Source organism: Rutilus rutilus (assembly GCF_951802725.1).
Source record: "Rutilus rutilus genome assembly, chromosome: 11".
NCBI lineage: Eukaryota > Metazoa > Chordata > Actinopteri > Cypriniformes > Leuciscidae > Rutilus > Rutilus rutilus.
Window position 1 is genome coordinate 39,926,031 of NC_140216.1, and position 17,500 is coordinate 39,943,530.

Consider the following 17,500-nt stretch of genomic DNA (forward strand, 5'->3'; position numbering starts at 1 on the left):
TTTGCTAAATGTACTAGCAATTCTATTAGTACTAAACTTCTAAACTACAATTAATATGTGCACTTTAAAATCCCACTTTTGCAGAAAATGCAGAAAAAAATGGCATTCAAATAAAAAATGTAAGTATTTTTTAGGCCATTTAGTACGAGTAACTTAAAATATCACTAATGATGCACTTTGGGCAAAGAATAGTGACAAATATAACATATACATAAATATTTGTATTATCAAATGTAACAAATGTAGCTTTATGTGGCGTTTCTGATTATATTTGATGTAAAACGGAAGTCACCATTACAGTAATCAGTGTCTCTTGTTGGTTTATACAACTTGTTTTTGTTTCATATTTTACTTCAGTTAAAGTTCACGTAACATCCATCGCGAGTTTATATCCCATGATGCCGCGGGAGAGGATTTATGAGCGGAGGGTATAAGCGATGCGACTGACGCCGCAGGTCACATGACCATGACAACATGGCGGATGAAGGACGTCTGGATTTCATAGAGCACACTTTTTTAACAGTTGCGAAGTAAGTTTCAAACCCAGTATAGTTCCTACTCTACAGTATGAGTTTCAAACTCCTCCCACTAAACAAGTGTGTGTGTTTATGTATCCATGTGAAATTAGAATATATGTGTGTGTTCTCTAGAGGTTTGTTCGGTACACGTAAACAACATGCAGAATATATTTGCTCTAAAACACAAGCTCATTATCATAAACATTAATATGCAAATATATAACCCACATAAAGTAATCATAGTTTCATCTAAATCACCATTGCTGCAGTAAAACTATAATAAATCACGATGATATCTCCCTGAAGACACTTTCATAGTCTTTCGGTCCTGTCTTTCAATCAGCGCACTGCATACACAAGTGTACTTGTGGTTTAGTAGCTCACGCCACTTGCTGATTATTTACAGTGTGCATAATTCACACAAAGCATCATGGGAATAGTGTGGATACAAATCTCTATTCCTGTGGAAAACATGGCCTAATGAGTGCCGGATCTCCCCGCCATTTCAGGTGAGGGAGGAAATTTACATGTGATTAGCATCTCATTATCATATGATTATAGCGAACCGACCGCAGAAAACAAAACTGAAATATCATTATTCAAACTAACTTGAAACCAAAACTGACTCGGTCTGCTTGTGTGTTCCTGGTCGTACTGTGAATGATTTATCAGAGCAAGTTATTCTAAAAATAATAATAAGAAGAAAAGAAGATATTTCATCAAAATTAATAACTTTCTCCACCATCTGTCTGAGTTCTGGAAGAGACGGTTCGTTTTGAAGGGCAATGTGAGGGAGTTGTGGGTAGCAGAGGAGAGAGATGCATTATGGGATTGGGTTCGCTGCCCCGCTGCTCTAATTACAGCTCGATCACAGTTTGAGGTCAGAAACACAGAGACACTCTCAGAATCATCTCACACTGAACACAGGGTTTCAGTTAAATGTACATTTACCCAAAGAGACTTCGTCAAACAAAAGCAATTCATCAATAGAGCCTAGTGTCAAAAATATCCATATCTATGAATGGATATATTGGTAACAAATATCTGAAACCGTTTCATCTATCTGTGGCGCTCTCATAACACCGTGTCCTAACCAGACGCAACTATGGGACGCGATGTGTCAATCAAAAATGACAGCCAATCAGAAGAGCGTGTGGGCGGGCTCTCTCGGCAAGATCGCGTCACTCTCAAGTGCATAATCAAATTCATGAATATTACATCATTTTAACACTATTAAAAATACACACTGAGTTACTGAAACAATCGTTGTCATAGAATACACTTGTCTGTTAACAATGAGTTTACAGTTTGAACGTTCTTGATCACTTTTATTTATTTAAAAGATCTGAGGTGAATTGTTGCTTTCAGTACGGCTATAAAAGCTATATGGATATTGCAGACGCACACAATTTAACATTAAATAAAGCACATAAACAGTAGCCTACCTGAGATTAGCATACTTTCTGTTCTCCGCGTTAGGACATAAACTCGGATTAACATGGAAAAGATACCTTTTAGCGCGTGTAGTTAGGACACGGTGCAAAGCATCTCAAACAGCTCGCGAAAAACTAAATGACTTCTTTTTGTGGCTTATTGCGCTTAAACAGTAGCCTGGGTTTCCCCATGCTGCCTTGTGCGCAGCGCGATTTTATTCACGCTGCTAGGCAGCCTGGACACCATGGACCAGATTTTCGCCTCAGCGAGGGGACCAATCACAGAACGGGGAGGGAGCAGCAAGACGATGACGACGTCTATGCGACACACCGAAGCAGTTTGTTTATATCTATGGATCCAACATGGCATCAGACGCGAAGTTACCTTTCGATGCAGCCTTAGATAGTGTTCTAAGTAGTTTAGAACGCAAGTTTATTTCGTCTTCTTCCTCGTCGAATTTCTGTCACTCTACATGCGTCATCTGGTATAACTGAAGCGATTGGCTATGAGCTACGTACAGGCGCATTTGATAGACATTCGTAGCGCCCAATAATCGGCTCTGGGCATTCGTAAACCACGCCTCAAATACGAGAAAATGAACATGTGGTTCCCAGACCACGTCTCAATGAGAAAGAGGTCTGACGTTAGCCAGGCTACTTAAACAGTCAAATACTTACAAAATGATGTCAAAATGCCGGTCTTGTCGAGTATCCGGGTAAATACAGCCAGTTTTGGAACGTAAATAGCAAATAGAGAAACCGTGTGTAACGAGATGTATCGGATGGATTGGAAGTAATGTTTATTGGATTCGTGCATAAGCTCTTAAAGCGACAGCAGCCTAACATGCTAATCAAAGAACACAAGACAAAGAAAATCACTCGCTGCTCTTGACTGAATTACTTTTGTAACTTTAATTGTAAGCATCAATATTGTATTTTTTACAATGAAAGCTATCCAGTGTTATTTTATATTTGGTTACTTTCATTTCTGTACTGTTTTTTACCTGAATACACTGTTGGACACACCTGAAAAATGTAAAGCCGTGTTTATTTCATTTGTCTCTTTATTCTATTATAGTTTACAATTTGTCTTTTTTTTTTTTGTAAATCTAGTTCATCTATTCAAATAAAGCCTCATTGTGTGTATAAGCTGTTACAACAAAATTACCTAAATTATCAAAAACTTATGAGATAACAAATTATTTGTATGGCGGTATATATGGCAGTTTTCTCAGTGGTATCAAATATCAATATTTTTCAAGGTATCGTATCGTATCGAACACTAATAGAGCCAGCAAATTTTGTAATATAAAATGCTAAAGTTTTTATGACAACTAGATTGGGAACCAAGCTAGAGGAGAGAAATGCAGATTGCAAGAAAACTTGCTTCAAAAAAATATAGATATAAACATATAAAATATACAGAATGTCCCCTACAGAACAAAACTATACAATCTCAGAATAAATCATGTATCGCAGATTCGTTTACTTGCTTAAACAATCAACCAAAAAAACAATGCAACTGACGTTCTAGACGTGTACTGCAAATATTGTTGGTTTGTGTACTAATATACCAATACATACAACTTAGAGTACAGATTTGACCGATAGATTTCGATTTTGAGGGAGGGAGAGGAAATATGCTTCTTACAACCATCTACATCACATTACAATATAAACACTATGAAGTAAACGTGATCATAATTCATCAACAATAAATCATAAGCATTCGCTGGGCATAATGTGCGGAATTTATTGATATAGAAAGCATTTTTACTTCATCATATCATAGACTTCTTAAGTTTAATAATAAAAATTGGGCCATAATTAATTTCCTGTTTCTCTATACCCAAATTTAAGCTCTCTTAAAAGGACTTGTATTATGCCATTTAAAATGTTTACATTCATTTTCATTTTAAAACCTTAAATGTGTTCAAACTGAGGTCCCTGCAGGGACCCTGTGACTGTGTTTACATGCACCGGTTTCTATCAGTGCGAATCAGCTCTGTTTACATGGACATCACACACATTACAAACTAAACCTCTGAGCATTTGATGAGAAGCTCGAGTCCTGTCAGTAAAGAGACACTGTGAGAATGAGAGATTCATTTAGTCACATCACCTGATTCTGTGTGTGTGTCTGAGAAACAGAGGAGAGAATCTGTTAGACCAACTAATTAACACCCGAATTAACACCCGAGAGAGAGAGAGAGAGAGAGAGAGAGAGAGAGAGAGAGAGAGAGAGAGAGAGAGAGAGAGAGAGAGAGGAATGCAGATTTATTAAGCTCATAAAGGAGGAAAGACAGAAAGCGCTTCTCATGAATATTGATGGAACAACTTTGACTTAAAGTCACAATGGACAATTCCTTTTTCTTTTCTTTTTTAAATGGAATATTGCAGTGTTTATACTAAATGATTTATTGGTGCACATCATTATTGTTTTAAATTCATGTTCCCCTCCTTCTTGAAGCATCTCTTCTCTTCTCTGATGATGGGGGCGGGGCAACCTGTCACTCACATGAGATCCACCAATAGCAAACCACAACCATCCAATCATCCAATCAATTCCTCACAGACAAAATCAAGCCCCGCCCTTCATTTGTTCTTGTTTGAGAAGCAGTTTCACGTCACAATAATAAGAAAAGACGAGCACAACTTCTGTTTCATGCCGACTTTAAGCATTAGAGGGACAAAACTAGTAGACAAACATATACTAGTTCTCTGAGCAAGATGAAAAACATCTTGAAAACGTTAACTGGAATAAAATAAAATATACAATGCAACATTTCTCATTTTCTATCAGCTCAACTTGATGTTCTAAAATAACTAAAACTGAAATAAAAAATAATAAAAAATATAGCCATAAAACAAATGAATGAAAATGCAATAAAAACAAAATTACTAAAAACTTTACTAAAATTTTAAATTAAAATGGAAAATACATATAAAAACAATAATAGTTTATCAATGATACTAAAATAACTCTGTAAACAACTAATAAAACATTTTACACTTTAATCCAAAACGACACTGCGTTCATGTCATGCTACATATTCCCTCATTCCCTGGGAGTCGAACCCATGACCTTGGTGTCGGTGCATGAAATATGTCTGCTTTTAAACACATCAAAGGTCTGTTTGAAAGTGCACAAGATAAAACAGCTCATACAATCTCTCGTAACAGTCGTGAGGATGATGAAGATGATGAAGGGATGAAGATGTTTTACCTTCGCCATCTGCGCTTGCACACCGCTGGCCTTCAGAGACAAAACAGCCTTCTGCGCCGCCGCCGGACAGTCGAAGTCCACGAAACCATAACCTGCAGACACGGCAGAACCGTAACGTCAGGTCACATGACCAGTGTCATCAGGTCACATGACCAGTGTCATCAGGTCACATGACCAGTGTCATCAGGTCACATGACCAGTGTCATCAGGGGCATGTTCAAGTTCAAAACGGTGCGCAACGTTTTGCTACGGTTTCCGGGTTGAACGTCATGTTTCCTGGAAACGGCGTGCACCGGTGTGCAACGGGGTTTGAGATGCGTTTTCTCTTGTTTGGTGGGTGTGTCAGAACTGCAGTCCAATCAGCAGCAACATGTATATAAAGCACGTGGTATTAAAGTGAACTCGCACAACGGGTTCAAGGAAAGTCATTTACAAATGTGTTCGATGCAGCTCGGTATACGCAACAACTGAGGATATTAGAAGACATGTTTGTCGAAAGTTTTATTGTAAAAAATATAGGATATCAACATAATGATGTAGTTGTTTATATTTTTAGCTTCATTGCAAGTGTATTGGTATAGAAATAAACAATGGTAATTAAGTGCTTTTCCTAAAAATGAGAAAAAAAATACAGGGTATTAAAACAGTATGACCTACAAATAAAGTCAGTATGTGAGGCTAAATAGATGTTTTAGTCTGAATTAGGTAAGATGTGTGCTTCCATTTCAGTTTCAGCAATCCCTTCACTCGATTGGGATGTTCTCTTTTGTTCTGGGCGGCAAGTGCAGTAACTGTAACATCGGGCATATTTTGTAGTATTAAACACATATTTATACCGACTTCATCAGGCTCTGAAAATTCTTCACAAAGAACACAAAGAATGGCCTTCTCAGCTGCCATAGTTGCAACTCTTGCGTCATCAGAACAGTGTGTTCAACGCATCACCGTTTCTGTTTAAAAAATGTTGTGCAACGTTTTGTCGGGGCTGAACGCAGCCCTGGTCACATAACCAGTGTCATCAGGTCACATGACCAGGAACATCAGGTCACATGACCAGGAACATCAGGTCACATGACCAGTGTCATCAGGTCACATGACCAGTGTCATCAGGTCACATGACCAGGAACATCAGGTCACATGACCAGTGTCATCAGGTCACATGACCAGTGTCATCAGGTCACATGACCAGGAACATCAGGTCACATGACCAGGAACATCAGGTCACATGACCAGGAACATCAGGTCACATGACCAGTATTATCAAGGCAAGGCAAGTTTATTTATATAGCACATTAGTTGATGCATTAACTAACAAACTAACAATGTGCAATATATATATAATTACAGCATTTATTAACCTGTCAATGTTAGTTAATAAAAATGTCAATGTTCATACAATCAGATCATTTTAAAAATCTTAAGAAGTTTATTCAGATGTTCTCAGATGTTTTAAGTTATATTTTTTATGATTTTTTAAGAACTCATATGTGCTGAATGATTCCAAAAATTGTCGTAACTATTGGCTAAAAAAATAAATAATTTGTAGAGTTGAAGTCTTTGAATTCAGCAGAAAATCATGTTACGCATAATCATGACCAATCATTGCTTACATTATCAATCATTACTTAATGCTTAAATACAACAATTAATTTGAAATAACCCAATAAATTCATAAAACATTTGACCTTTGTGGGATTTACGTCAAGTTGGAGTTTATCCTAACTTTAAGAAGTTATTTACAAAGGTTTTTAAGAAGATTAGAACTTCGCATTCTTCTTAAGTTTTGATTTCAGAAAAATCTTAAAGTCGCCCTGTGGTGAAAATCCAGCGTTTAATGTTGTTTATGTGTCTATGTGGTGTTTTTAATATGCTTTAAGACAAACCATGTGTAAGTTCATAAGTCGACACCATTGCTGAGTATTTCCTCTCAAAAGTCTCAAAAACACACTTTGAAATCGCTGGTTTCTGACGTCACAAACTACCTTGTAACCAATCAGATCAACGTGTGATCGTCAACCAGTGGATCTCTGAGCTGAGTGAGTGAGTGGAGGCGGGGCTCATTTGCATATTCATAGAACCGCACATACTAAATGAGGCAAGGGTGTCGAGTTACAGTCAAGATATTTTAAAGGCATGAAGAAAAAAACATTTAAATATGTCATTTTGGTGATCAAAGATGAGTTTTAAGGGATACAATTATTGTTGACTACAGGAAAGAACAGTCTCAAGAAGCATTTTTGGAAATTCTTAAATGGCATTTAAGAAGATTTTTACTCTAAAGAATGTTTCCTGAATCCTTGAGCGGATCACGTCTAAAAGCACTTTGTGAAACAGCGTTCAGGAAAACCAGGACTCATTTCATCCCAACGAAACACGCTTTTCATGATCCGATCACCTTTAGCCAGACGTCGTGTGAGAAACACCTGAAGACCCTCAGGATTAAACCCTCCACACGCTCGTCTCCTTGGCAACAACCCTGCGTTTTCTGCGCCGACTTCACTTTGTGTTCCCCATTTTTCCTGACCTCATCCATCAGCGAGTCGGGAGGAAACCCGCAGACCCGATTAATGAGTTATGAGATATTTATGAGTGACCGCTCTTTCCCACAATCCCTCACTCGTCCTTTATTTTCCGCCACACCTTCATTCTCGGGGCTGTATCAGCAGATAAGGGTCATACTGGTGTTAATTAAAATTTCATGGCAGATTAAATGCGTACACACACACACACACACACACACGCAGTGTTTGGATTAAAGCCGTCAGCGGCGGCCCGTTATCCAGGAGAGATGAAGGTTTAATTAGAGGGGAAGTAGGTTATAAGACCCTCTTCACACATCAAATCCTCAAATCCTTCCTCACGGACACACTGGGAAAAAAATCATACGAGCGGAAAGTTTTAGGAGTTATAAGAGGGCTAGTTAACCCTAAGAAGCCTACAGTGTCATATCTGATACTCGAAGGCCAGTAAATGATCAAAACTTTACTGATAAACCTGTGCACACAATCTAAAACAATTATATGAACCCTATAAAGCTCACTGTATCATACATGATGCATTCATTTTGAACTTTGATTGATAGTTCAGACTCTTTTATCCTGTAAACGTCCTTCAGCTCGAGCTTCACGAGTCTTTCTGTGTCAAATCTGAGCTGATTTATCAAGGAAACGCAAGAATAACTTTGATATTGTTAGTAATATTTCATCTGGACTGAAGCAGCTTTACTTGATTGTCATCATCATTTATTATAAAAATCATGAGGTTATCAAATATCAAATATGATCATGGGGTTTATTAGTGCATCTCTCAATCATCATCGTGTTGCACTGCATTATGTTTGAAAACTACAGAGCTTTGATCATAAAAACTGAGCATTTCAATATCATCTTACTATATCATTGGCAGATATTGATATTGGTATGCATTTAATGTCGGTATCTGCTGCACTCTTATGAAGATCTCATTGATTCACATTGCAAAAATCATAATTTCATCAGTTTTTGTCCATATTTAAGTATCACCATCTGCACCAGATTGCATATTTGTGCTCAGTTTGAGCCTCTGAATAAAATTAAGCTGTTTTGTCCTCCATATTCTCACTATATATGAGCCATAAAAGCCTGACGTATCAAATATAATTCAAAACTCATGCAATTATTTTGTCTAAAGGTTCAATAATTGATGCTGCGAGATGCTGAAGAAACAAATGAAACGAGCAACAGAAAGACGAACAGCTAGACGCAGGTATAATCTGACTATGATGAGATTTAGGCAATAAACTTTCCCTCATGTTTATGCAACACTTCGATCAAACTGATGCAGAATCATGAAAACTGCATGGAAACGGGAGTGAAGAGGTTTGCTCGTGTCATCTAAACATCTTACGTCCATTAGTGGCGCTCAGAAGCTAAATATATTAAAGCTAAAACAACCAGAAAACATCCATATAAACTATAGATATAAACTAGCTGACACATAATCTGTTTAACATTATATAATAACATTAGTGCTGACAGACAGGCAACTAATCGCATCCAAAATAAAAGTTTGTGTTTACATACTAAATGTGTGTGTATGGTGTATAATTATTTTGTATATATAAATACACACATATGCATGTATACATTTAAGAAATATTTGCATGTACATATATTTATACATAATTTATATTATATATAAATACCAAATTTTTCTTAACTATATACATGCATGTGTGTGTATTTATATATACAAAATAATTATACACAGTACACACACATGTATATTAAACTTTTATTTTGGATGCGATTAATCATGATTAATTGTTGCCCAGCACTAAATAACATATAAAGCAGGCGTCTACCTTTGCACTGGTTTGTGTTCTTGTCCAGGATGGCCTTAGTAGAGACGATCTTCCCATATCTGTGAGGATAGAAATGATCAACTTTATCAGATATTAATAAAACATCAATCCAAGAGCATCATGGGTACTTTTACACAGTGTGCTCATGCACTGCAGTTTTCACCAGCGTCTCGTTTTCCCTTTTATTTGCACGTTCATCCAGCAACTTTTCTGCATTTAGCACACACTTAAAGCAATTTGCAATAACACTTTAAATCAGTTATGGTGTTAATAAAGGTTTGTTTCACCCAAACTGTCGGAAGTTCGTTTCTCCTGATCATTTCTGAAACTACAGAGGCTGTTTTTATCCTGTAAGAGTCTGAATCTCTTTCACATGCACACAATGTTGTGTAAATACAGCAGTGTAGTTTGTGTAGTTCAGTCAGAGTGTGAGTGTGTGAACTCAGCATGTGTGTGTATAAATAAACTCAACCGTGTCAGTGTGTCTCAGTCTGTCATCTTTCCTCCAGCAGGGATAATTGTGCCGTTTCCCACGGCACTGGAAACACTATTTACAGTGTGTGTGTGTGTGTGTGTGTGTGTGTGTGTGTGTGGTTTGTGAGTGAGTGAGTGAGTGAGTGAGTGAGTGTGTGTGTGTGTGTGTGTGTGTGTGTGTGTGTGTGTGTGTGTGTGTGTGTGTGTGTGTGTGTGTGTGTGTGTGTGTGTGAGTGAGTGAGTGAGTGAGTGAGTGTGTGTGTGTGTGTGTGTGTGTGTGTGTGTGTGTGTGTGTGTGAGTGAGTGAGTGAGTGAGTGAGTGAGTGAGTGAGTGAGTGAGTGAGTGAGTGAGTGAGTGAGTGAGTGAGTGAGTGAGTGAGTGTGAGTGAGTGAGTGAGTGAGTGAGTGAGTGTGTGTGTGTGTGTGTGTGTGTGTGTGTGTTCACTCACGGTTGGCAGAGTTTGATGAGGTCCTGGTCGGTTGTTCCAGGATGAAGTCCTCGTATGTACAGGTTGGTTTTGCTGAGCAGCTCCACTGGACTGGGCGGGGCCATCGAGTGAGGGGGTGGGGCCATCTGGTGAGGGGGCGGGGCATACGGCTGATAAACACAGAGGGGGCGGGGTTAACCTGAAGGTTCTAAGGAAAAAATATACAGAGCTCCTCCCACAATAATCATCCATAACATCTTTTCTCCTTCATTAACATATCCAGCATCTAACAATGAGTACATTAAATCTGAAAATGACTGCACTGGTGCAAAGGGAGATAATACGACTGCCAAACGAGCTGTTTCTGTATCAAAGAGTAGCCAATCGTGCTCGTTTTTATTGCTTCAGTATCAGTTACTGTCTATATATCTGAGCATCAGACCAGAACACATGATGATATCTGTCTCCAGGCTGAAACACACTTCCTGACCCTATTCCCGTGTCTCTGTCTCTGTCCCACGATCCCTTGCTCTCTCTTGGCTGCCGTCTCTGTCTGTAGGAATGTGAACGTCACACACATCCGATTAGCTTCGTTTTAAAGGTCAGGAGATTTACACAATGAGGCAGAACCGCTCACTTTACTCACCACACGCTGAAACACAGAGAATAAACACTAGAGGTCGACCGATAATCGCTTTTACTGATATTTTTACAGAAACTTAAGGCCATCATCAGATATCGGTTTTGTAATATCGGCTCAATATATCGGTTATCGCGCACATAAACATGCAAAAAATTGGCATCTGTATCGGTTATAGAAAATCTATATTGGCTGATCTCTAATAAACGTGCTGTTTATGAAAAAAGACATGATAAATGTCCTTCTATGAGACATTATACATTTATACACATTATACACAGAGCAATAGCGATTTTGAATGTATAAAAGTGTTTTTTTCTCACAGTACTTCAAACTCACTAAAAGCAATTACAGAAACACAAACATCCTTCCGCCTAAAACCAGTCCGATCTCTGAAACCAGTTCGACAACTTTACAAATTAAATACTGAACATTTAATTCATTTCTGTGGGTCTGTGTGTGTGTTTCCGGAGAGATCTGAGACCGACACACATTCGGATCCTCACAAGCCTTTCCAATCTTTAGATTCAATTCAGTTTTGATTCAAAGAGTCAGAATTCGATTCTTAAAGGATGTTCCAGCATCAGCGCAGGACTTCAACTGAGTTAAGATGAGTTCAAATGCATTAAAATGAAGTTAAAAGAGTTAAATGGCAATAAGACGCATGCGCTCTGATACAGAATGAGTAGTTTTTTTACAGCAGAATGTGTGTTGAAAAACTACATTACCCATGATACTTGTACAGGAAATTCCACCAATCAGGGAGTCAAATCAAGCAAAATACCAAAAGATCTCTTTAGCTCCGCCCACTCTCATGAAGAACTGCGAATGACGCAATCGATTAAATCTCAAAATGCTCTCAAAATATTTGAATATTTGTATATATATGCATATTTCGCAATAAACTTGAAATATATTAGTTTCTATAGATATAATTAGCATTTTTAAATGAGTAGTTTCGTATTTCTCCACCGTTTTTTAATTCGGAACAACAGATTTCGCAGTCCGCAGTGCATCATGGGATTGTAGCTCTTTTTCTCAGTAAAGCCGTTGAGTTCACAGTCTTCTCTTTTTCCACAAATCAAAGTTTGTACTGTTGTGGAAACTAATGCAGTCCAGAGCTAGTTATGATGATCACACACACAGAGCTGTATTTGATCCCTAAATGAAACTGTTTGTGTTTTGGGGGGAAATAAAGCATGTATAAATTGATTTTCCATTAGCGGACGGCCTCAGACGTCCCCGAGGACAGGTTTGGTCAGACACACTGAAGCGCACTGTTTCTGCTAAACACAGCCTTGGATTGTGGAGGTGGACGACACACACACGCAGCGTTATCAATTATGATCAACTCTAATGTGGAGAGGATTTTTATTGAATCTACAAATGTTGACATTCATTTGAGCCCTGAGCTCATCACACACACACACACACACACACACACACACACACACACACACACACACACACACACACACACACACGAGATTGAATTGGTTCTCTGCATCTTCACTGCAAAGGTCTAGGTCACTTCTCAATCTGTGCAGTCCAAGGCAAACAGCGGCAATCACACACACACACACACACACACGCACGCACGCACGCACACACAAAGACAAACACATGGACACACGCACACACGCACGCACACAAACAACACAAGCACACACAAAGACAAACACATGGACACACGCACACACGCACGCACACAAACAACACAAGCACACACAAAGACAAACACATGGACACACGCACACACACATGCACGCACGCACGCACACAAACAACACAAGCACACACAAAGACAAACACACGCACACGCACACACACACACACACACACGCACGCACGCACGCACGCACGCACACAAACAACACAAGCACACACAAAGACAAACACACGCACACGCACACACACAAGCACGCACACACAAGGACATGCACACATGGACATACATAAGCACGCGCGTGTGCAGACACAACACAAGGACACACAAGGACACACGCACGCACACAAGGACACACACTCGCACACATGGATATATATACACACACACACACACAAAACAAGCACACACACACACACACACACACACACACACACACACACACACAAGCTCTATTTCATCATTAACTGCCTGTGGACTACAACACACAGTCGTGTGTGTAATATATTAATTATGCTGATTAGTGTATCATCAAGAGAAATGAAACTCTTTCTAAAGCAAATTTGTTAGAGATTTGAAACAGGATTGTAGAGTTAAAATACACATAATTGTTATTGGCACACTGAAATAAATAACACAAATAACCAGCTAAATGAATTATTAATACACTATTGTTAAAAATGTTGTGTAATTAAATTAGTAACTAATTAAATGAGTTTTCTGATCTGACATGTTACCTGGTGTAGTTATATATATCCCAATATATAACTGTTCAAAAGTTTTGGGGTAAGAATTAAATATCATCAAGGATGCATTAAATTGATCAAAAGTGACAGTAAAGACATTTATAATGTTACAAAATATTTTTGTATTATGAATACTTTCCATTCATCAAAGAATCCTGAAAAATAAGATGTCAGTTTCCACAAAGATATGAAACACTGATAATAATCATAATGTGTCTTGATCCTCAAATCCTCATATTATACTGATTTCTGAAGGATCATGTGACACTGAAGACTGGAGTAATTCAGCTTTGATCACAGGAATAAATTACACTTTAACTATATATTCACATAAAAAAACAGCTGATTCGGATTATAATAATATTTCAGTGTTTTACTTGATCAAATAAAAGCAGCCTTGGTGACCAGAAGAGACTGTGTGTGATTTGAGTTTGTTCTCAGATGAGAATCATGGGAAATTCACAGATAAAGCAGTGCAGGCGTCCTGAACTGATCAGCAATCACAGTTCAGTGTCAGTTTGACTGGATGTTCTGAGACGCCTGATGGATTTATAACAATCTTAAACACAGGAACCGCATAAACTGTGATTTATGAAGCCCTGCACATGCTACCAATCAGCTAATACTGTGGTACATATGAAAGTACTGTAGTGTGACTTTCATGTCGGGAAACAACCTGAACGTCTGAATAAATCAGATCTGAACATCTAAAGCTTCACACAGACCAGTGTCACACACACACACACACACACACACACACACACACACACACACACACACACACACACACACACACACACACACACACACACACACACACACACACACACACACACTCGCACGCACACACACACACACACACACACACACACACACACACACACACACACACACACACACACACACTCGCACGCACACGCACACACACACACACACACGCACACACACACACACACACACACACACACACCTTTCTTTTACTGTCTATGACACACACACACACGCGCACACACTCACACACACACACACACACACACACACTCACACTCACACACACACATACGCACACTCGCACACACACACACACACACACACACACACACACACACACACACACACACACACACACTCGCACGCACGCACCTGCTGGGTGTTTATAGGTCGTGTTTAACAACACACAGATGTGCAGTATTTCATGCGTGCATCATTAAAACATCTACAGGAACAACAACAAATTTAACACACACTCACTCACACACACAGAGATATTCAGAGCATGAAGATACATGCAGAGTGTGTGTGCGTGCGTGTGAGTGTGTGAGTGTAATGTCATATGCCACCAGCACAGATGTATAACACTGTAAATCTACAAATATAAGATAATTTTTTTTAATCTGAATTAATAAACTGACAAAAATCAGGAGAAGCAACATTAACGCCAGTAACCAGCATTACATTACTAATGAGTGTTGAAGATAAACAGATGCTTAACTAGACGGATAACATTAACCAGCAACTCGCTTTTAAAAGACAAACATTATGTTCTGTAGAATAACTGTGAATATGAACGATAACCAGGACCGGGATCGGTTTGATTTCATGCCGATAAGAAGTTTAGAAGATATTTTTACTCACAATTTCTACAAGATAAAATATTTTAGAGCTTGCCATAACTAGAAATCATAAAATGGATAAAAATGCCCATATATTTAAACAAATTTATTTAAATTACATTCTGGGTCTGTTAAAATAAGACTTCATATATCCAGGTATTCCTGGTATTCCTGGTTCTTCAAAGAAGAACAAACAGTATAGAAATATCATTTTAATGCTTGTTTTTGTCTAGACACTACAGCTGAATAGGGTTTTAACTATTGATATCACAACACTTTACCAGTTGATTAAATCACAAACTGTTTTGTATTATTTCTGAAATATTGTTTCAATATGCAAATGAGATATTATCTAATTAAATATGCACTGATTTGCACACATCTCCAGAACAGTAATCTGAACACTGGATGAAGCCAGGATCAACATTCTTTGATTTTGTTGACATATTTAAAGGACATATTATTTTGGATTTCTGTTTTTTTTTTAAATCACCGCATAAATCTGAAAATATTGTCAACAGACAGAAACAAATACATTTTCCCCATCCTTTTAGGAATAAAATGTTATATAAATCAGGTAAATGATGTATGAACAAACCTTCAGAAAATATATATGAATAAAAGTGTAAAGTTTGGTGAAGATTTGTGGAGATTTCTGGCTCAAACGCTGCATTTAAAGATATGGATTGTAATAAACATCAATAAAAATAGTGCAATAAAATAAACACTTAAATATCATGTTCAATCATGAAACTCTAGGGGGCGCTGGCTGATGGGCCTTTACATGCAGTCCGCAAGCAATCACATCATTACTGCATGGCTCAAGCTGATTGGCTCTGCTGATCCTGCAGCCAATGAGATGGCTTGCGGTTCAGTGTTTGCTATAGGCTAGTTCCTCTGAACCCCTCCTCCTCCCCAGCTCCACCTGTCCACATCTGCTACGGGATTTATTTATGTCCTTTATGCAGCAGAAGCATGTCTGACATGCTCACAACAGCATTTCTCCGTATCTATAAGCAGTAGCAAGTCCGTACCAAGACCACATACATTAACGTGTTAAAACTATTGCGAGAGTTGTCACGATTAAAATGTGTATTTTGGATGTTTTCTTTCCAGTAGTCTGGAAGAAGTCAAGTTATGGAAGCAAAATAGCCTTAAAATCTCAAAACTGACCAGTAAATGGAAACACAATGGTTTTGCCTCGAGTCATCTTAAAGGGATACTTCAGCATTTAGCATTAAGCTTTGTATCAGAGGAAAACCCGTAGTGTTTTCGAATTACCGTGCTTCCCACCCTCATATCCCCCTGAGACGAGAGATTTATGTTTTTTTTTTGTTTTTTTTAAATCCTCAGATGACGTAAAAATCATCATTTTGTGTCATCTGAGGATTTTTTGTCCAGAGGCGGGAGACTACAGCCAGTAGGAGGAGCTCGTCCCACATGTGTTCAACCCGCCCATAGGGGGATCTCACTCACAGAATGTACACATAGTGTCAGCCATCTTTCTTTGGAAGCTAAGCTAACAGGCTCCTGTTCTGTGGAGAAAGCTGAGTTGTAGCGGTGACCATCCTCTTTTTCCCAGACATGTCCGGCCATCGAGATCGTCCAAAATGTCCGGGATTCAGCTTTTGCTTTCTACAGTCGCCATTCATTGTTTACATGCACACCTTTTGTTTCAATCTAACTGAATTCATTCCGATTGGTGAATGTAGTGTTTACATGAACGCTAAACAAGTGATCGGTTGATGTGCGTTTTAGCATTGCTAAGAAAATTCCTGTTTTCTCGTCCCGCTCGGGATCCGTGTGAAGCAGAATGCATGAGCTGCAAAGCTGGCACGTACGTGTCAGTGTCGATTAATGTACACATAATGAATGCCGACTGTAGAAAGCAGTCTAGTAGCGACTAGCTGTATCATTTCTCCCGATACTGCCCTCTGTAACCGGGAGGCGTGGCTTGGGAGTGGCCTCAGCGAAGCAAGTGCATTCTGGGAGTTGTTGTCTATCATCCACATGAGCCAAAAACACATTTTCTGGCTTTTCTCAGTCTAGAAGGCACCAACTTCTAAACTAATTTCACATTTCCACTACATAAATGACCCAATTTAAATACACATTCATCTTTCCAGCGGTGAAAGATTCTGCTGGAGCGACTGAAAACATCCTGAGAACACACACACACACACACACACACACACACACACGACTGAAAGAGCAATATCTGGCTAAGCTATTATTGAAATGTCTCTGACTTAAGATCTAAAAATTCCCTGATATTTCCATGAGATCATGAGAACCTCACACAGCCACATGCAAACACACCGAACTACAGCGACACAGCCGGAAACCTGAACACAACACAGATATAAACTAACATTTTTAGCTTTTTATATGCAGCTACAGTAATAATACACACT

At 38.6% G+C, this 17,500-nt stretch overlaps 1 protein-coding gene across 11 annotated transcripts in view; it reads right to left on the reverse strand.

Annotated features, from left to right (window-relative positions):
- Positions 1 to 17,500, reverse strand: part of LOC311300108 (RNA-binding motif, single-stranded-interacting protein 3-like) — a 39,411-nt gene that overhangs the window by 20,833 nt on the left and 1,078 nt on the right. For all 11 annotated transcript variants that reach the window (XM_084424236.1, XM_084424233.1, XM_084424234.1 and 8 more), the window contains exons 2-4: positions 10,443 to 10,591; positions 9,520 to 9,578; positions 5,178 to 5,269 (exon numbers count right to left, since the gene is read on the reverse strand). In XM_084424236.1, coding sequence (XP_084280362.1) covers positions 5,178 to 5,269; positions 9,520 to 9,578; positions 10,443 to 10,591 — 300 coding nt within the window. The remainder of the gene's footprint in view (positions 1 to 5,177; positions 5,270 to 9,519; positions 9,579 to 10,442; positions 10,592 to 17,500) is intronic.